This window comes from Neodiprion lecontei, chromosome 4 (assembly GCF_021901455.1).
Source record: "Neodiprion lecontei isolate iyNeoLeco1 chromosome 4, iyNeoLeco1.1, whole genome shotgun sequence".
NCBI classification, from domain to species: Eukaryota; Metazoa; Arthropoda; class Insecta; order Hymenoptera; family Diprionidae; genus Neodiprion; species Neodiprion lecontei.
In genome coordinates this window covers 15,319,125-15,340,247 of record NC_060263.1, presented here as the reverse complement: position 1 = coordinate 15,340,247, position 21,123 = coordinate 15,319,125, and the positions used below count along the sequence as shown (strand labels likewise).

The window sequence follows — 21,123 nt, the reverse complement described above, 5'->3', positions numbered from 1 at the left end:
ATCTAGGACTATATTTTTCGATTGTGGTAAAAAATGAAAATAGTTAAGGACTGAGCGTTAACCGAAACTAAAAATATCTCTCGATGTAACGTTAAAAAACAGTAGTGGGCATACTAATACTTCAAGTCTTAGTATGCTATTCCAAGTCGCGTGTCGATGGTTTTACCATACTGCGTTCCTTTTCTTCGCTCGGGCATTAACGAAATATGTTGTAATTGCCACAACGTACCGCTGCAGTTATTATTATACGCTTCGCGCGCGTCGGTCGTCAGGTGAAGGAAAAAGTATTCCGAAGAGAGAAAACGCCAAGGAGGGGAGAGGACAATACATCAAGTTTGCATAAGTTTTTCGTTGATCTATGAATTCATCGTTAGAGGGTGCAGGAGTACCGCAGACGACCTTGGAATACCCTCTCAAGTCTAAGGGTATCGCGTAACGAGTCGCGTAGGCTTTATGTACTGGCCTATGTAACTCTGTGAAAAAGACAGACAGACGAGGCAATTCGCAAGAAATCCGTCCTCGTATCTTTGATTTTCCGTCTGGTCTATGGTCCCCGGACTTGTGCTGTAGAAATATAGAAACGACAGCGTTGTACATGCAAGATCTACTCATACACTGCATTCTAAAATCGCGAGATAAACCTGCTTGAAACATTCATCGCTCGGGGATTACGCGTTATAGTTGGTCGGGTAATTGCACCCACCTAGCCCGTTTGCATGTATAGCCTCAGGATAATTATACGCATGTAAGGTACATGCTTTTGTATATAAATGCTCCCGTCTGGGTCCTAGTCGCATGTAAGTAAAGACCGGTCGTCGTGCAGTGAATTTCATTCAATTATATTCATTGCTTCTGTTGCATGGGATGAAAATTATCTTTTCAGAGTTTGCCTGCCTACACGTACAAATACATCCTGTACTATACTTTACAACCGGTATAGTATAAGTCGTTTGTCCGCACAACGTACCGACGAAAGACCTTTTCTTATTCAAGAACATATTCGATTTTTCTCACATTCTCTCCTTCTTCGCCCGCTATGTACAGGTTTGATAAACGCCAAATATAGAAACGGCGATTGAATAAAGTACACTATTCGAAGGATATACCGAAATAACTGTTAAGGGGGTGATCTCAGGCTCAATAATTTTATTTTTTTTCACTTTTCATAGTAAAATCTATTTAATAAATCCAAATTTTTTACACATGAAAGAGAGAGTAATAACGTAATGCGGACGATTTCTTTGTTCGTTTTCGATGGTAAATCTCGCTGGTATGGCCGCTTGAAGTTGACCCTATTTAAATCTGGCTGACACGATATCTTGACTTTAAAGCGTCTGAAAAAACAAAAAAAAGAGTTTATTAAAAAGTAAACTTGTTGCTATCTCCTGAAGCAGAATTATGCAAATTCGATGTATTAAAAAAAAAAAAAAAAAAAAAAATGACGGACTTTTGAAAATTTTTCCAACTTAAATTATTTAAACCATGGATTAAATATTAATAAATAATTTTGATGGTGCTACAGGATACATAGCTATGCACGTACAGAATAAGTCATCAAAATTTCCGCTTGATAGGTGCACCTTTTTTTTTTTGTAAAATGTCAGCCAGGCCAAAAGGTGTTGTTTCGAGATAAACGCGATTTACTATTTTTCCAAAAATATACCAAAAACTGCAAAAAATAGCCTCCTACCCATAGTTAGCGATGCCAGCTCCGTATATTAAACCTTCAGTTTCCTTGTAACTTTCATTTTCTTCCATATTTACTACAAAAATCTGTAGTTTTTAGAAAATTGATTTTCCGAAAACAACACGCAAGACTCTGCCCCAAAATTTGAACTTTTCAAAACGATAAATCTTCGTACAACGACTCGATGATACGTTCCAAGCGCATATCGGTTATACCTCATTGTCAGCCAACTCGCGAGTCGAGGATTTATCTTCATTTTCATTCCTCGAACAGAACACGCGACTTCGTGACATCACTCGACTCCGCTGATCAAGGAACGAGAGAAAGATAGACACTCGTCCTCGTAGCCATAATCATAACTATAATCATAATCATAATCATAATCATAATCATAAGGGGTGAGGACAACACACGATAATTCCAACAGACCGGGTAAGATTAGTGCCCTTTGTATACAGTACAGTTCGAAACGGGCTCGAGTAGTTTTGCAGGGGGCGCGAAGCGCGCTTTGTACATACATACACAAACACACGGATACGCGCGGACCAGAGCCTAGCTACAGTTTGTCAATTGTTGAATTGCGGTAGGTAAACGAAGGGGTCGTTAATACTCCCGCTTCTCCCTCCGTCCACAGTTCAGGATTAATCCTACACCGCCGGCTGCACCGCAGTGCCACCGAACCATCAGCCCCGAGTACTACGACCAGAACCAACTCGCCGACGTCGTAGGTTATACCCAATTTATTTCCACCTACCGCAGAGACGAGATTCAACCGTCCCGATTCCTCCTTACGAAACCGCGCGTCGCACGCAGCGCGATTACCGCCGTTCTCTTCGGGTGTATTCCGAAATGTACTCCCGATACTGCAGGTACTGGCAACCGCGTTCCGAAATCGCGCGACAGCTTACTGCCGCCAGTCAGTGACGTCATGATATCCGTGACGTTGTTGACTGCGACTACTGCGGTCTGGGACGTGAGGCAGTCGCAGTACTCGAGAGATGGCCGCGACCTCGGTGTAGCGTTCCGATTTTACTGCGACTGGCAACCCGAAGTAAAAACGGAACGCAGTTCGCAGTTGACTGCGTGACGTCACGGTCGGCAGTACTGGAAATATATTTCGGAATACACCCTTCGTCGTTGTTCGACGTACGTCCGTCCGTCCGTCCGTTCGTTCGTTCGTCGTCGACGGACCGAGGGAATGTTGTCTAAAGTCTCCGCCGTCGGCGACGATAGTACCTCGGCCCCGTCGGTCAGTCGTCGTCGTCGTCGCCCGTCGGCAGACAGCAGCAGCAGCAGCGGCAGCACAGCGGCGGCGGCCGAAGGAAGCAGGCAGCTCGGCGCGACGCGAGTTGCTGATCCCAGTATGGCCGTCTCCGGCTCGTCGCGGCGGGCGCGTCTACCGATTGATGCGCGAACGGTGAGCTGCGCCACGAAGCTGGGGCAGGAAGCTCGGCCCTCGTTGAAACGCGATTAATATTCGCGTGATTGTCGTAGATTTCTCTTATCCGCGCTGACATATCGCGAACGCGGAACGATACGGAAACACCGACTCGCTCAATTAACCGCGCACGCTGCCCGTTTTCTTACCCCCTTGCTCTTCTTCCCCCCCGCCCCGCCCCTCTGCCACAGCCATCGTCGCCAAACGCCGTCGGTGAAACACTAGCAGAACTAAAATCTCGCCTACTTATACATATATAACTATCTTCCGTGCGCTATTCGCCTCGGAGTTTCCTTCCGTCGCCTCTGGCTCCCCCTTTATCGCTTTCCTCTCTTATACCGTACACGTGTTGTATGTGTACTTTTCTTGGTGTTATACTAGGTAGTGTTGCTACCGTTGGTGCCGCTGCTGCTGCCGCTGCCGCTGCTGCCGCCAACCGTATGCCGCCGGTTTCATTCAAATATAGAACGCCTCGCGGACGCGTGCCTGGCGCATTTTTATCTTCTTCGTTGACTTAAAACCGAGAGAATTAGTCTCGGGGGTATAGAGAATTTTTATATGTACATACGTGTGTTGCTTACATGCTGAATTTTATCTCATCCGATAATGCAACGTCGCATCGACTATGACTGGGCCGATTTCGGCGACCTAAACTCGATTTACACCGACATATATATCCATATATTTATACATTTTTTACATTTACAACCACCGTCACGGGTATCGTACCCTCTTAACTGTGTACCATAATTCACCGACGATTGAACTACGTATCGTACTTGTGATTTGTACTTTGATACTTGTGTTGCTTTGTTTCCCTTCTGCCGCGTCGTCTCGTTTGTCCCGCGTTTATTATTGGGCCAGTGGATGCTGGGACACGCCTAGACGAGTATTCGAGATACAAACACGTACCTACAACTAAACTGCGAGCGAACTTAACCTCAAAATGAATAATATCGAACACGTTTCCGTATCATTATATATAATAGTTACGCCGAAAAGCCGTACGAGGCGGAAGCTAGAAGCCAGAATTAGCAGCCAAACGTTCTAATGTTCACTCGAACGAGATAGTAAAGTCCGAAAGTCGAGATTTTCCGCAGCACCTTGAACCCCCAATAGTTTTATAAAATTATGAGGGTAAAACTAAACCGCATTCCTCTATTTCCAAAAAGCTTAACACATTTGGTTGTTAACTCTGGCTGCTACCTTCGGCTTCGTAACAGCGCAGTTCGTTCTTTCTTTTTATCACGCGAACGAGCCCCTCGCTCCTGCTTCTTGTGCCCTACATACGATATTATAGATATGTATATATTCATTCGTCTTCTTTGATTATACCATTCCTCTATTTGCTTACCATCTCTCCTCCCCTTCCCTATCCTTGTTCCCCCTCACCGTCGCCTATACTCTCGATCGTAGATCCGAATATCCCTCCCCCTTCCCTTCTTGCTGCAGATACTGCTGCTAAAACAGTATCGAAGAACACTGGCCGCTGGATAAAACTGGGAGACAAAAAAACGGGCAGAGAGAAAGAGGGACAAAGTGAAATTTGGAAAGTTAGAGGGCAGACGAGGAAAGGATGGGAAAGCGTTTGAAAAGGCGCTGAAAATCTTAGCTACGCCCATAGCCCGCGGAAAGTCGCCTGTTGAACGTCGATCGATCAATCCATCGATCAACCATCGATCTTCTCGGAAATTGTGCGGACATTGTCGACCAACTACTGGTAAGACCACGACAATGTTTCCATGATTCGATTCTTCTTTTAGCTTATTAATTCACGCGTGTGAAACAGTTGCGGAGTTGTTTTTTTTTTTTTATTTTTTTTTTTTTTTTACGCGATCTCATGGGATATCTTACGCGAAATTTGAAATTTGTAACGAACGATAACAACAGAATCAGGGAAATGTATGAAATTTTTTCCAGCATTGAAATTTTTCAGCGAGATGCAACATAGAAAGAAAGAAACTTGTGGCGTGGATGATACACGTGCGGGGAGACTCGGTCGGCTGTCATGATTTGCACGATTGGAATTTCAATTACTCAAAATAGAACGTGAAAAAAATACTATGTAACTATTATTGTCAATTGCTTATGCCAGTCACTAAACGCACCTTGAAATTAGTGGAATGGAACAAGGAAAAAAATCTCGTCTTAACGTAGAATATTTGTGACAGCGATCACTCGGGATATCGTCCTTATACCCATGAAACCCCATCGGCCTATCGTACAGCTGAACGAGGGTATAACGAAAGGAGGATCAAGAAACGAATTTAAGAACCATCTCTGCTCCACGCAGTAAAGTTAAGAACAATTCGTTCCTCTTATGACTCACGATCCCGCTCTTCTTATTTTCGGCCGTATGATGATAAATCGCGAAAGTAGTGTAAGGATGGAAAACAATGTCGTCGCTAAGAGGGGGGGAGGAGGAGGAGGAGGAAGGGAAGGGTACTTGGTCACTTGCCACGGTTCCCGAGATAGACATGCAGCAATGCGTGCGCTCCACTTCATTTTATTTCACGTCAATCCGCACAAGAACGGCGTACATTGTATCAGCGGGCTTGTGTAAAGAACGAAATTATTTGAAACGCGAGGGCTTCACGTCTTTGTATTTAGCGGTGAATTTATTCCTTTTTTTCGTATTTTTTTTTAATTTACCGTTTAGAGACGCACTGCAGCGAATTCCGCATCACGCACACCCGTTATGTTTTCACGGAGATCTCAGGGCTGTGTTGATAGCTGACAGGGATGGGGATGGGGGAAGGGAAAAAACGCGGGAGGAAAACAACGAATTACATATGTATGTACGTAGGTATATGTGTACGTATGTGCCAGACCAGACTAGGCATTTTTACGGGGGAAATCTTATTTTAGATCTCGCGCCGAGACGGTGCTCGAAAGGGAGAAGTTGTGGCGCGAAGAGGTTATAGGAGTGGAAACGGGAAGGGTGGTTACCTCCTTATAAGCTGCACCACATACTAACACTTTGTAATTGTATTTATACGAACCGACGGGATGTCGGCGGGAAAATAATACGTCTTACTGGATCCCGCGTCAGAGAAAAATGTTTCGGGGACGGGAAGGGAGGTAAGGGAATGGGAGGAAAACAATGAAAATAAAAGTAAATAAATAAAACCAAACAACACCACGAGGAACAAGGAAGATCTGTATAAAAGCGCTTGCAGGAATTATAATGTTAGAAAACTATGCCAAGTGTGTCGTCGGGGAAATTGTTATTTTTCTCGGTTTCTTCAACCCCGCGAAATAAATCGGAGGAATTTAATGTTTCATTTTATACGTATATTTGCAGGTAGCATCCATAATCGTCACGATCGAATTAGCCTGCGAAAGTTATCGAGATACAAACCAGAGTAACTTTGTTGAATCGTTTTATCCACTTTTGAAATTGTTATCCAATTTCACAGTGATGTGTGTTTGAAATTTTTAGTATGTAAATACACATCCGCGTTATCTTTTCACTGTTGTATATTCCCACTGTAAAATAAATAGTTGAGTAAGTAAAACGTTATAGATTTTTTCCCTTCTTCCTCTTCTCGCTAAAAACGTTGATATTTATTTTTCAGATGGTTCATTCCGAGAAGAAAAGGGAAGCAGCCGAAGGAAAAGGAGGAACGAGGAGGCGGGTGGTAGTGTGTTAGTCCGAACCGTCGTGCGCAAACACGCGTCTTGAAGAAGAACTGCAGAGAAAAAGAAAGAAGACGACTAGGAATAAAGAAGTAAAACGGCTAATAAAAAGATTGCCGAAGAAATTCCACCGACCGTCGTCGTTGTTCCTCTTGCAATAAGCGCCATCCGCACACGAACACATTCGCGCACACAGCATACGCGAATCGCCTACAAGCCGAGAGAATGCAAAGGAAAGTACCTCGGATACGTCGCGACCTGGAGGGTGAGCGGGGGCGTCGACGACGCGGATCCGCACTGCCACGATGATCCGGACAGTAGCCCGGTGCTGCTGCTGCTGCTAGAATCGTCCGCATGTTTGTCAATCACTCCCTTGTAATCGAGCAGTGTCTCGTCTCGTCTCGTCTCGTCTCGTCTAGTTTACCGATTACGTGGAAAGTCTCGTCGTCCGCGAGTTTTCCGAGCGATACCTAGTTTCGGCGGAACGGACAAAAATTCCGACCAGCGAGGAACAGCGAGAAGAAGGGACAGCTGGACTGGACGGTCCCGCGAATTGCGGTGGGACGGCGCCCCGGGGGCGGTGCGGGGGGCGCGGGGGCCGCAACGGGGACCGGAGCGCACCAGGGGTTTCCGCCGACCTCGCTGACCGCCGTCCTCGGCCTCGTCGCCCTGGTCGCGGTCGTCGTTCTGGTAACAGCGAGCAGAGTCTGCACCGATGATCGGGTCCAGGACGCGGAGCAGCGCGGCTCGTCGACATCGTCGTCGTCCTCGCACGCTCGTCGGGATGGAACCGCCGATTCCACGACCCTGACCGAAGGCCAGCTCCACCGATTTCGGGGCGAGAGGCGGTGGCTGGTTTTGAGGAGGAGGACGAGGAGCGGAATCGTACGTCTTCCTCATCGCAGATTCGGCCCCCAAGAGGATCGAGAGGAGGCCAAGAGGAGGAGGAAGAGGAAGAGGAATAAGAAGAACGAGGATCACAACTGCTTTCGAGATCGCGGTCGGAAAGGTGAAATCGCTACGACGACAGTGTCCGGTGTTCGGGGTTTCACAGGTGATCGTGCTCTTGGTGGTGATAGTGGTGCTTACAGTGCCGCTGCTGTCGATGGCCAGTCGACTACGGTAGCCGGGCCGATGTCACCTAGGTCGAATAGCGAAGAACCATCGGGCACCGAGGGCGACAACGAGATAGTTTATCAGCGGGAGTCACCACGGCGCAAGGAGAACGAGAACGAGGACGAGGATATCGCGCCTACCCAACCACCTCCATCACCGACCAATCATTCCTCTATGGAATCACGTGAGTTCCAATTCACCGTGCATACATGCTAGGTGTAGAAAAGAAGACAGTTCGACCGACTTTATCTTTTGGCTCTTGGGAGTCGGTCGGTTCGGCGGGTTGTATGTTTCTTGACGATATTGGGACGAGGACAGTAACAATCGTCGATTCCGCGGTGTTTACTTCTTCTTTTCTCCGAACGCTGTCCTTCGGGCTGCCTCCTTGCCGCGGCGATGCGCGCGGTTTGCGAGTCTTGGGATACAATAAGGAGAGGAGATACTCCCCGGGAGAACCATTATCCGGCAGCGCACGCGTGTGCATATGTACGAACGTATGCATGATACAGAGGCTCGGTGCATAAACACACAATTTTTATTATACTCCCTGTGCTGAGAGAGTGGCGAGGGTCAGCCAAGGAAGGGCGGGTTAACGTCCTTTCGTTTATTCTCCTCCGCCTGCTACGTCGTGCTGTTGCCAGTGCACTGCACCGCCGCTTGTGTTCCACACCGCGAATAAGTGTGCGGAGCGTATATCGCCACCGCGATTATACCTATGCATAAAATTCTGCTGATGTATTGAACGCACTGTTCAGGCTGGCATGTATCGTTCGAGTATACTTTGCAATTGATTATTCAACGGGAGAAGAATAATAAAAAATGAGAGAGAAAAGAAGATGACGCGGACGAGGACGAGACGAAGTGTAGACAGGCCTGCAGGAATAAAATCTATACGATACATTCTCTAGAGCAGTGTTTTTCAATATTCTTGAATTCGCGACTCCATTACAGGTAAAAAAAAAATCTGACGACCCCCCAGGTTCATAATAAAGCTACGTCAGTGATTTCAAAAAGAACGTATTCAAGTTTCTTCCTCTTGAAAGTCTACCTAAAACCTTTGTAAACCTTACTCGACTTTTATCTGGCTTCCGATCGCGACACCCCCAGTAAGACTTGGCGATCCCCAGTTTGAAAAAAACTGCTCCAGGATGTTTCGTTTGGAGAAAAACATTAGTTTTGCTTCTTGAGAACATCAATGAAAGTATGCTCGCGGATGGATACCACCTCTTTAATCCCACAAGTTTTTCGGGGGGGGGGGGAATTGATTCGAAATGGAACACCCGAAATTATATTAATTGTGTATATTCATATCGCAAACTCGAATTTTGGGCCGGAAGCCCGAGGCATTAATCAACGTTACTGTACACGAAGTAAGTACATGGTCTTGATAGCAGATGGCATTGCCGGTTGCTTGTACCCTTCTAATCGTTTTTGTATCGTACGTACATACATAACTACGCGATCATAAAAACTGTGCTATTGCTTATTGCTGTGAAGGCAACAGCGCTACATTGGAGGAATATCGATCATTGATCAAAAAAATAGAGAAAATTCAAAGAACAAGCAAACACGAATCTCCATATTCGAGAATGCAACTTGGTATTATTTACAGACTTTCATTTCTTCCATCGGTTTTATTTCTAATCTATTTTTTTTCCCCCATGTGTAAAAACAACATTTATTCCGTCTCATCCGCTGAAATGTTTCATAGTCGTCTCTCACCTACTACTTTGTGGATTTGGAATCATGTTGTTACGAGAATGTGTCGGTGACGCGAGGAATCGAAGCCAGCCGTCCAGGCTAGAAGCGAGCGTCGTCCACTCTGTGTCGGTGGTGCCTCGCCGTGTCGGTTACCTTGGCCGAAGTAGGTCGTGTCTACTGGCGACAGGCGTTGCATTCAGGCAGCAGCAGCAGCAGCAGCGACTAGCCGGCAAGCAGGCAAACCAGTCTCAGGATAGTGAGGAGCCGCGCGGTTTAGTCACATTTCATCACCTATTCCATAGGTACATGTACGTATCATCCGTATTATCGTTGCGCAAGCGGATTGCTAGTAAGAGGAAGTGGAGGAGATGAGAAACAGTACCTGCGTACATACACGTCTGTAGTAAACCGACGAACGTAAGAACAAGTCGGAGAACAGCCTGCCAAGGTTTCATCTCTACAGGACGAGGGAAGAAAAATGTTACAACGGTACCTAATTGCTTCGGCTTTAGCGCCCTGCACGCCGTGACGGCGGGTGAGGGAGAAAGCACCATTTTTACACTACACAACTCGCTCGCTGCCGACGATGAGGGTAGGATTGAGACCCCGCTCGTAAAGAAATGGGGTGCGGGATAATTCTGCGCACGCCGTGGGGTGGGAATCACCGTTGTTGAATAAAGAGGAACGCCTGGGCTACGAGGGCTGTGCCAGAGGGAAAGTGGTGCCAAGTGCAGAGCACTGGGCCATCGACTATCCGAGGAAGCCTACGACCCCTCGACGACCAGCCTCGCTCGATACGCCCCACGCGTGGCGTCGTCCTCGCCGCAACCCCGGCTGTGTGTTCGCAAGTTCGGCCCGCTGAAACTGGACGCGGAAGAAAAGCCGCAGTCGGTTTCGCCGTTTTTCTCGACTCTCATCCTTCCTTCCCAAGTTGAGCTCGTTGAGGGTTACTCGTTAACCGTTTCTCTTTCTCTCTTCTTCTCTGTTTCGTCTCATTGGATTCGATGTATTCAGGTTGAGGTCGGACTCTGCAGTGACGGCCAAATCGGTCGTATCATGTACCAGACTTACCTACACTTATGCTTGTTTTTTCTTTCCTTTCTATACCTGTCATTAGCCTTAGGCATATCCACTGACCGAGCGCAGATTCGGTACGAGCGAATAAAATTTTGATATACCGATTGTCTGATTTCCTTCGACGATGCGCGGAGCGAGGAACAATGACGTAAACTTTCTAGGCGTAACGAGAGCGAACCGCAAGCTCTCTGCGACGTCTGAATTTTTATGTACATACACACACATGTATCCCAGGTGTATAGGTACGTGCTGGAACGGAACGGGATTATTTGAGCGCATTCGTTCGTTCATTTCGTCATCTCTCCACGCTTGACTGTGCGTCTGTGGTACACCGAATGTCTAGCGAGGTGTCTGGTACACACGGTAATCCTTGAATGAAACGAAGACCTATTTTTCAAAGAGATCACACGAATAAACAACAACGCTCTTCGGTGCTGAAGGAATTTGAAAGTTGGCGTCGTTTAAAGCGACATCTCCTCAATTCACTCCCCTCACCGCAACCTCTATTCTCCATACCGCCATTCCGTTGCGGACCAGCTCGATCTTATTTTTCGATATACGTACGTACGTACGTACGCTTACATACGCGCAGGTATTTACTCGCTGTAAGATGTATTTCACGTATGCGCTTTACAGGTCGAACGGAACGCTACCGTCCATGCTTTCAGGGATCGTAGCTACCACTACACAGGTTCGGGACGAGATCCTCTTTCTCGAGAGAGAGTGAACAAAAAAGGAAAAATATTATAGATACGAAGGTTTCAATGCGCCAAATCTATATCTGCTTTCCATTTTTTGCCGTCACGTATACGGTACGTGATATGATTTTTTCTTTCATTGTTTATAATTCAGAATTTGTTGTGTTTTGCTTTTGCATTTACACTGCTTTAATCTATTTAAATAGTAAACCCAGGGCGTATTGCACGTAGAAAGACGATACAACGGAAAATGGTCAGAAGGAATGCTTACAGGTTTTTGTTGGTCGATTCGCCGTGAAACTCCAATCGATGGTATCAACAGAAAGAAAACTACAAAATAACTAGAATTATACTAGTAGATAGATTTTCTAACGACATTAATATTTAAACTTTATATTTCTGTAACTTTTATTGTTTTATAAATATTGTTGCTATCATTAGTGTTTGATGATTGTTTATAAGCAGAAATAGGGTTTTATTAAAAAAAACACACACACACATACACACACATTGCATAAAAAGTTTACGTGTCACGTATTTTTTATTACCATGTTTTGATTCAAAAGCATGAGATCTATTATTATTGCACATGATGATAAGAAGGAGACAGAAAAAAGTTCATTCTTTTGCAGACCAGTGATTATTTTACACTCGTTAAAAAGTTTCTCTTTCGACTAACGATCCGTTTAGTTTAGAAATCACGACTTCCATACCCAATTTCATCACGGCTAGCTATATTGTGAGCACAAATTACAGTCATTGGTTGCACGACGACGTTGCCCATACATATGCATAATATCTGCCATGCCAATTAGCTGCAGTTAGCAATCGCTAGGCGACTCGGTAACAACGGCACGACGACAAAGATAAGGGGTAAGAATGTTGAACTGGTGCAGCAGCATTTATCTCTGCGTTTACAACGAAGACGACGCTGTATTTCTAAATATAGTTCGACGTCGAAGAGTTATCGGTTCAGACAACGCTCGATGCGGTCAATGAAATCGGTTCACGTATCGTACCTATAATAATTGTCTTCATAAAAACAACAGAAAATTCCGTTTAATCAAACGGTGTTACTCACCCAATCGAGATGATCGCGAACTTACCGATGACGCTAATCCGGTGTGCATAATTATGATTTCAATCAACGTGTAACTTGTCATTTCTGTCCACCTTACAATCGGACTGGCTCGCGTTATTGTGCACGCACTTAAAATGACGATGCGGACGTCGCCGTAAAATTTCCTTTCGTCTCTGCACACCGTCCGCGGGGTCTGAGACCTCCGCCAGGCGAGTCTGTGAAACTAGTCTTTCCCGTATTTCGTATTTTTCTCATCTTCGCTAGTAATAGTATGTAGTAGTATGTAGTATGTAGTAGTAGTGTGAAAGGTACTTACATTAGCCTCTGTATAATTGTCATACCATGCACCACGACGCGTTTTCATTCGTCGCATGTAAGTTCACTTCTCCGCGTTTCGTCCTCGTCCTCGTTCTCGTCCTGGTCCTCGTCCTCGTCCTCAGTACCCAGATTCGGTCAGCGCGTCGTTTCATAAATCACTATTATTGCACGATACTAAACCTCGAATCCTGCGGTCGGTTGGTTTCGACACGATTCCACGCTGTTAAATAGCCGATTATTTTATTCTCTCAATCTTCGTAATGTTTCCGCCATTCTCTTACGCTTTTCCAACATTTTTCACGTCTTCCCATTCATCTTTGGAGAATAAAATTGACGGAAAAATCGAATTGCTTTCGTGCTTCAGCGACGCCGACGAATTTCGCACGATCGACGTCAAGCCGAATACTTACGATTAGCAGTGGCTGATACCGGGGCTATCATCAATTTTATGTAACAAAACCATCACACGTAGTGCAGTGCAGGACGTGACGCATCCATAGCTAATGTACATACGTAACAGAGAGGGGAGCCTGGAACTAGTCACGGCTATTAGGCACCAACAACGGCCGCGATATTCGCGAACATCGCGTATGTTTATATCGAGTCGCTGCCATGTTACATGGCATGAGTTACGCTGTTCGATACCCACAACTCAACCCAACCCAATCCACTTCAGCCTTGCCCATCTTCGTTGAAGAGAATCCTGGTACCAAGTCCAGAATTCACATTCCTAAACCGAGAGAATCTTGCAGTTGCGACTACTACACGAAGTACACGCAGTCCTCAACTATTTTCATGTAGTTACCATGTTTTCTCGTAAGCTTTGCGAAAATTTGATGATCATGCGAGAATAAAATGACGTTACGGCGTTATTCAACCCTATTGGTCACTTTGGGCGAATATCACCCCATAAACTTTTCAAACTCCTCGTATAGTTCCTTAGTACATTAACTTTGCCGATGTTTTGCAATATTTGAACAATCAATTTTGGTCCGGAAAGTGAAAGAGCTTTTTCTGCAATCCTTAAACAATACCCAGACATTTTTTGTTGAAGTAGGATATCACTTTTTTCGACCTGGGGTGAATTTCACTCTGTATGAACGTTAAGCGATTCTACCGAATGTGACAAATTAGGTTTAACTGGAACAATACAGTGAACGAAACAAACTGACTTTGCGCTGCGATTACCAGAAAATATAGTATTGACACCTGAAACTTGCAAAAAATAAATGATGTATAAATTATACGATGTATCGATTATTCGCGAGAATAAGTTTGACCTGACAAGGTGGTGATAATTCGATTGTTCGATTCGATATCTCCTATCCTGATAACTTTATGTATCCAAACCTTTTTCATATCTGGATATAATAACGATTCTGTTTCTTGGAAATTGAATAAATAATTCACGTGTCTTCACTTCGAGTATTTCGGTGACCTGGAAAAGACGATTTTTCACGAAGTGAAGACACGTTAATTATTCATTCAATTTCCAAGAAACAGAATCGTTATTATATCCGCAGATATGAAAAAGGTTTGGATACAGAAAGTTATCAGGATCGGAGATATCGAATCGAACAATCGAATTATCACCACCTTGTCAGGTCTGGGCTGCGTGACGTACATTTCTGCTGCTTTTGACGGTGCTTCGTGTGCGGCTGGCGCGTGAGTCGGGTATGTACCAGCAAGTCACGTGGATTCGAGGATGAATCCTCGCAGGATCGCTTCTACTCGTACAATATAGTAGAAAATATCGTTAGTTCTGACAATTGTCTTCAAGATGCAAAAACAAGCACAGGTGCTTTTTGGCGTAAGCATGCATGCCTGCATTAACCCTTACGGTCACAGAAGCCACTATAGTGGCACTCTTTCTTTTTCATTTTTTCTCATTTTTTTATGTTTCATGCAAAATTTCGAACTTTTTGCGTTTTCGGGTGAAAAAATACTTAAACTTCGAAATGATTACGATTATTTGAGAATTCATAATTGTTTGTAATTGTTGTAAGTATTATAAATATATGCAATTTGTTGGCGCAGAAATTTGATGACAAGCGTATGCTGGCAACGCGTGGAATTCATTGGTTGACAAACAGACATCTCAGAATGCCCGTTAGATTCACGAAATTCAATGCATAGAGATAGTTTTCACTCTCCCTACGAGTTGATATAGATTGTTTTGGGGTTGCACCTATTTTCGGTCTAAAATCGTACTGTATCAAAATAAATATTCATACAAATCTCATTCAAAACACTGTCTAAAACAATGTTGATAATTCAACCCGTTTTCACCCCATGTTAGGGGTTGTATGTAGTTTTATTAAATTTTAGACATCAGATTCGCATTCAGCGTCGATAAATACATAGGAAACGTATAATTGCACTTCCGTGTCAAAAGAAAACTAAATTGCGAGACTGAAAGGGTTAAATAGGTGATCTTTTGACTGGAAAATGGAAAAAAATCAAACCAAAACGAACTGTGAAATTGTTGCTAATTTTTCTAATTTCAACGACACTTTACGTTTTCGAATCTCTAGAACTCGCAAAAAGAGGTTTTTCGAAAATTGTCGGTCTGTCGGATCTGCCGACAAACTCTTGCGATGATCTCGGATACGGCTCGATGAAAAAATTTGAAAATTACAGGATTTTAGAATCAAATGATGGGCGTGAAAAATTGCTACATCCCGTTCGAGTTAAACTTCCGGTTCTACCAGGACTGAATCGATTCTCAATGATTGACCGACACACCTATACCTTTTCTTCTGTATTACTTTTTATAAATAAATAATTATGTTTCTCCCCAACTTAAACACATATGTTTTTTAAAAATGTATAAATTTTTCGTTCTTCTCAACTTTATTTTCTCTAATTTCTCTTTCAAACTTTTTCATTTGGCTGCCAAGTCTTGTCAGTTTCATATTTTTCACGCGGCCGTTTAGGAGATCATCACACGGCCGTTTATCCGACAGACCGACGGACTCTTCCCTTGTCAAGTTGGTGAAAAGTATCGCGAAAAAACTGTTTTCCCGGCTCATTTCTTTTTTTCTGCGTACCCATACAACGTGACGTTCGATCTTTTCAGGCGATTTCCTTCTTCTCTGTGCACACTGGGTCGGAAAAGAAGAAAAACAAAACGGCTCGTCGTAAAGTTTGATAATCGGTAAGAGAAATTGTGGGCTCGGTGATTTGCTTCTGGTTAGAACATGACCTCAGCACTCGGCACCACATCGCGTCTCTCTTTTGCCTGATCGAGGATATTTATAGCCCGCCCTGACGATCAGTCGCCTGCCTTGTGCCCGCGTACCAGGCGAGCCGGGCACACATTGTTGCAAAACATGGCTTGGACCGGATTCGTACAGTGACTGCGCTTCGGATGGTCGCAAACACGGCACACGCACGCTGCACACACTCGCCGCGACACGTGGATAGAGGACAGAAAGGCACGCGCGGATATCCTTCTTCCTTTTGCGCTCCTGTGCCTTTATTCGCCCGAGTGTTTCGGTCCAAGGTATATTTCCGATTCGACGGTATTCCTCGGTTCCGTTGCATCTTGGAATAACCAACGGTAAACACGGCCGCCGGGAAGTTTTGCAGACTTTAAATTCTATTTTCAATCAGAATTCCTTGATATTTCGCGTACGCGAAGGAAATGGAATATTTTTTTAAACTTGGGAATCGGATATTTCGTACATTGTTCTTTATTATACTCCTGCGTCTGCAGGTATAAAACGTTTCACAAAACGTCGAAGTCAGTAACGTTACTGTAACGATTCGTCGTGAAGAAGAACCGTTACATTTCGCGACCTTGGAATTGTTCAAAATCCAGCGAATAGTATTAAAACAAGATATACGTGATATTTTGAAATCTAAGTTTCTTCAACGGAATTGAATGTTTTGCAAAATAGTGAATATATTTCAAATGTTTTTTACGATAACGTTACCAACTTCAACCTCGTCCTTTCACGTAATCTCGAATTCTATAACGTATACCTACCCTACAATCGCTAAACACGCGGCATATCTGGTATACATGTAATCGGCAAGCAAACAAGGAGAGGCAGACAACTGGCACGTGTCGTCAATCGATGCTTATAATATGATGTATAATATGACGCGTCTATACTAAAGCGTGTATCACATCGACACGCCTGTTACGAAAAGTAGCACGTTTCAGATTTCTTACGAAAACTAACACGTTGTGGTTTTCACCGCAAACACTGGCACGTTTCAATTTTCACCGCGAAAACTAACATGTTTCGACATTCACCCCGAAAAATAGCAAGATTTGATGCAGATTAGTAAGAGTGCGGTATTGCTGGGTATAAAAATCCAAAAAGATTGATTTAGTCATCTCCGGTAAGATACAACAGTTGTTTATACACTTTTGTAGAAAGATTACGCATAGTTCGGGTAAGGACTACTTGATACGAATATAATAAAACCGATTGACATTTATATTGATGAAAAATCTGGAAGAAATTCAACGTAGCTGTCAAGAACCTATAAAAAAAAGCATTACTTTCAGTCAGATCTGCGTGAACAAGACAATTTCGAGAATACTTATAAGTTTATTTTGACGCGAAAAAAGTTACTTCTGGGTCCGCAAATTGACTTTCATCGCTAATCGCAACGTGATAGTTTTCGTAAGAATTCTGTACAAGCTCGACCTCCCGATATACTGAATAGTTCGCCTGAAGTCGTATATATACATACGATTTACACATTATACGTTATACGTTACATACTCTAGGTACGTTCAACTTTTAACGCACATACAGCGTGCCATCCGTCCCGTACGATGATATATACAATATACATACGTGCACACACACGCAGGCGTGTAAAACCGGCGAACAGGGTCGTTCGACGTCGCTCCTCTCCTCTCATCTTCTTGTCGATATCAATCCATCCATCCCCTCCCTCCTATTCTCCTCACACCGCGTATTTTCGCACGTGTACAATCAGTTATTGAAATGTTACACGCATACATGTGTGTTGCATGCAGTAATAATTATATTATACGTATACACGCATCAATCTCTCAGGTTACACGGAATCAAGTTATGTCTACAATTCTACTTCGTATGCATGTAAGTGACCTTGCAATTTCGAGGTTATTTTTGATTAATTTTTTTTCTCCTTCACCCCGTAACGAATTTCTGCCTCATTTTCTACACGGTATACTGCCGATTTTATGATGCAAGATTGCCACTGTACAATCATTGTGTTACATGTATATTTTATACGTGTGTACTGTATACGTGAATATGTAGGACATACACGCGCGTACTTCGGCATGCTGCGAGCATGCGGCACGTTTTCCTCGCTGATATCGTGACGCAAGGCACGTATATTATGTATTGTATGTACAGTTTCTTCGTATAACAGCTTGCCGCACTGTTTGTCGCTAACAATAAGCCGCTGTGTTGTTTTGTCTACTCGATTGGCTCGCTTCTCCCCCTTTTTTCCCGACGGAGTTTTCACAGTGTATTCCCGATGTTCGATGTTCGAATGATTTTTTTGTACCGCAAAAAGGTAAAGTAATCCAGGAAAAATCAAAAACAATAATAATAGTGAAAACGTACTTTATAATTATATCAAAGTGTAAAGAACAAGAGGAGTGTGATATTAATAAATTCGAAAAAAACTTGTTATCTTATCTACCCTCGTTGGCCGTGTGGCTGGAAAACTTGGTAAATAAAAAAAAAAGTAAAAAAAAAGAAACATTCTTTCGTAATAAAAGTCGGACGTTTCAATTCCCCGACACTTATCAACAACACTTATGTATGTATGTACTGTTTAATAATTAACGATTATACGGAGAAAAGGTGTTGTCTTGTAACGAGTAAGTCGACCAGTTATATCTATCGTAGCAGTAGCGTTACATATAAAATATCTGAGGGTGGAAAGAGAACGAAAAAAATAAAAAATAAATTGAAACAACTAAAAAACAACACGGCACTCATAATCGGTTATCTGTATAATTTCGGTGTGGTTTTTGCTTGAATGTAATCAACGCAGGCGCGGAATAAGAACGGTCGGAATGAAAGTAAAAAGAGGTATAAAGAAAGGGACCGAGAAACGTGAAAAGGAGGAAGGAAAAATCGCGTCGCCCGAATTCGGATGGAGAGGTGATAGAAAGGGTGTCAGGTGGGGCGAAAGGGAAGAGGCACAGGAGGCGATCCTGCACGTATACAGGATCTCGCTCGCTCGCCCGTTTTATACAGTGCTCGGTAAAGACGGCGACGCGGAAAAAGTTGCTCGGGTTCGCGCGGAGGGGGGAGAAAGCAGAGTCGTCCAGGAGAGGAGAGGGCCGGTTTCGGTGGGAGGCTCAAGGCCGACATGATGCAGACGCGAGAGTCGGAGCGCGCCTATTTTTAGCGCTTCCTACTATTGTGCAAAGTTGCGAGAGTCTGTCAACTGTCTAGGTCCTCCTTCTCCACCCCCGCCGCCTCCTCCTCGTCGCGGCGATGATGCGGTGCCGCAGTTTTGCCCACTCATCCGTAACTTATAAATTCTTTTGCCCGCTCGGTTCCTCCCCCTCTTTCTTCCCTTACTGGTAACCACGGGCGAAAAAATTTCGCTGGAAACAACCGCCGCTACAATGTTACTCTGCGTTAATTTACACGTTTGCAATCTGCCGGAGCTATGCAATGTCTTTGCAAGCATGAGTTTCGTGTATTACAAACGCTGTTGTAATACCTCTACGTTTCAGCAACGACGCTACGCGGCTTCAAACAGAACGGCCGGCTCGTCATCGCCGGGGAGATTTATACGCCAAGTGCAGTAGTCTCGAAATATGATATAATACAATACCAGAATTTGTACGCACAGGGAAAACCTGGAGAACCGGGAAAACTCAGGGAGTTTCTTACAGCAGGGAACAGTCAGGGAATTTCGAAAATAAGACGGGAATCTTAAGTTTCTTGAAGAAATAAACTCGTTCTTATACGTACATTACTTGATATCGAACCTCCTTTCGTTTTTTTCTTACTGAAAATCGCTGGCTGTTGTTTGTAAATTAGTAGTCGGACAGTAAATTAATTAGTAGGTAATATTGAAGGTATTGGTATTAATATGCAAAAAAATTGTAAATAATCAGCGGCATATTTCTTGGAAGGTTACTGAAAAAAATCCTATTTTCAGGCTGGAATACCTGGAAATGTCTGGGAATTCCGGGTTCCAAAAAGCGTACGAATCCTGAATACAGTAGAACCTCGATTAATTATTTACCCGTAACCTCAATTATCCGAACGCCGGCTCGAGAAATACATTTTTCGTGAAAAATATACGTTGTTGCACGCTGAAAAGTGTGGAGGAACCATTCGTCAATTGACAATGGACGACTATGCAAAACCAAAGTAGCAAAATAATCGTTCGGTGTTCGAAAGAGGTTCAATATGCATTTGGATGTTTGATACGGACTGTTTTATCGATTTAAATTTGTATTGTGACATATTCTTATACCTTGAGATCAAAATTGCATTTCGGTCATACGAACTGGGCTCGGTCCCAATTAGTTCGGATAACCGAGGTTCTCTACCGTACTTGTTTTGCTGAGGAGGATGATCGTCGAAGTTTGGCGAAAGTTTCCTAAACATAAAAAAGACGTCATCGTCATGCTGCAGGTTCGATCGAAGGTCAGAGGCGTGTTCGGATATTTTTATCAACATCATCGTAATCGTCATCGTTTTGTTGGCTCGCCGGAGACAATCATCATTCATCTTGTCGAAGTTAGTAACGTTACCGCAACGCTTCACGCTGCGGAAAAAACCGTCATACCGCGATTTTGGAAGCGTCTGAAATTCGGTGCACGGTAATAAAACACAACATACCTACATATATTTTCAAACATCAGTTTCTTTTGTTCAGTCGTCGTAAGAATAGACGAACGATCATTTTTTCCTCAATGTTTCGCCAAGACAACGTTACCAACTCCAACCTCGTTATCATTCGTCGTTACAATTCGTCGCGATGCGCTTAGACCGATGCCATATGGCCCCGAACGACGATGGCGTCTCCCGCACGTTGACCAAGGACGCTCTCTTCTCGCGTGCGTGATCATCGCCTTGTCGTCGTAACCAGCGAGCCGCAGCGGCAGCAGCGACTGTAACGCTACTTTATCTCAATTTAGTATTATTCCGCGGATTTGCACCGCGCGCAGTGCCACTTCGAAACACACAGGCCACCCAGTCCATCCTCCACACCGTCACGACCGAACGTTATCTAAATTGAAGAATAATAGCTCCCAGCGCACATTTGTCTGCGGCAGTTTGACCATGATTCACTAATCCCTCTGGGATTTATGGGGGATTTATTTATCATACGAGATCACACGTTTGTTCTGGATGTTACTCATTCGCTTGAGTCG

The 21,123-nt window shown here is 44.1% G+C and overlaps 1 protein-coding gene and 3 long non-coding RNA genes across 5 annotated transcripts in view; 2 read left to right on the top strand and 2 right to left on the bottom strand.

Annotated features, from left to right (window-relative positions):
• Nucleotides 1-1,145: 1,145 nt before the first annotated feature.
• LOC124294185 lies at nucleotides 1,146-2,953 on the bottom strand. The gene is made up of 3 exons (XR_006904107.1): nucleotides 2,117-2,953; nucleotides 1,691-2,046; nucleotides 1,146-1,334 (listed from the first exon to the last, which is right to left on the bottom strand). It is a non-coding gene; the product is annotated as an uncharacterized LOC124294185 (long non-coding RNA).
• Nucleotides 2,819-21,123, top strand: part of LOC107226661 (low-density lipoprotein receptor class A domain-containing protein 4) — a 69,704-nt gene continuing 51,399 nt past the window's right edge. Inside the window, exons 1-3 of one of the 2 annotated variants that reach the window (XM_046738540.1) lie at nucleotides 2,819-2,833; nucleotides 4,542-4,845; nucleotides 6,704-8,064. In XM_046738540.1, coding sequence (XP_046594496.1) covers nucleotides 7,899-8,064 — 166 coding nt within the window. In that variant the 5' untranslated portion in view covers nucleotides 2,819-2,833; nucleotides 4,542-4,845; nucleotides 6,704-7,898. Of the gene's footprint in view, nucleotides 2,834-3,046; nucleotides 3,105-4,541; nucleotides 4,846-6,703; nucleotides 8,065-21,123 lie in introns of those variants that run through there. The other variant, XM_046738539.1, reaches the window with a different exon arrangement.
• On the top strand, nucleotides 9,582-11,715 carry LOC124294187. Its single transcript, XR_006904109.1, has 3 exons — nucleotides 9,582-11,218; nucleotides 11,295-11,470; nucleotides 11,563-11,715. It is a non-coding gene; the product is annotated as an uncharacterized LOC124294187 (long non-coding RNA).
• Nucleotides 11,867-13,182, bottom strand: LOC124294184. The gene is made up of 2 exons (XR_006904106.1): nucleotides 12,463-13,182; nucleotides 11,867-12,375 (listed from the first exon to the last, which is right to left on the bottom strand). It is a non-coding gene; the product is annotated as an uncharacterized LOC124294184 (long non-coding RNA).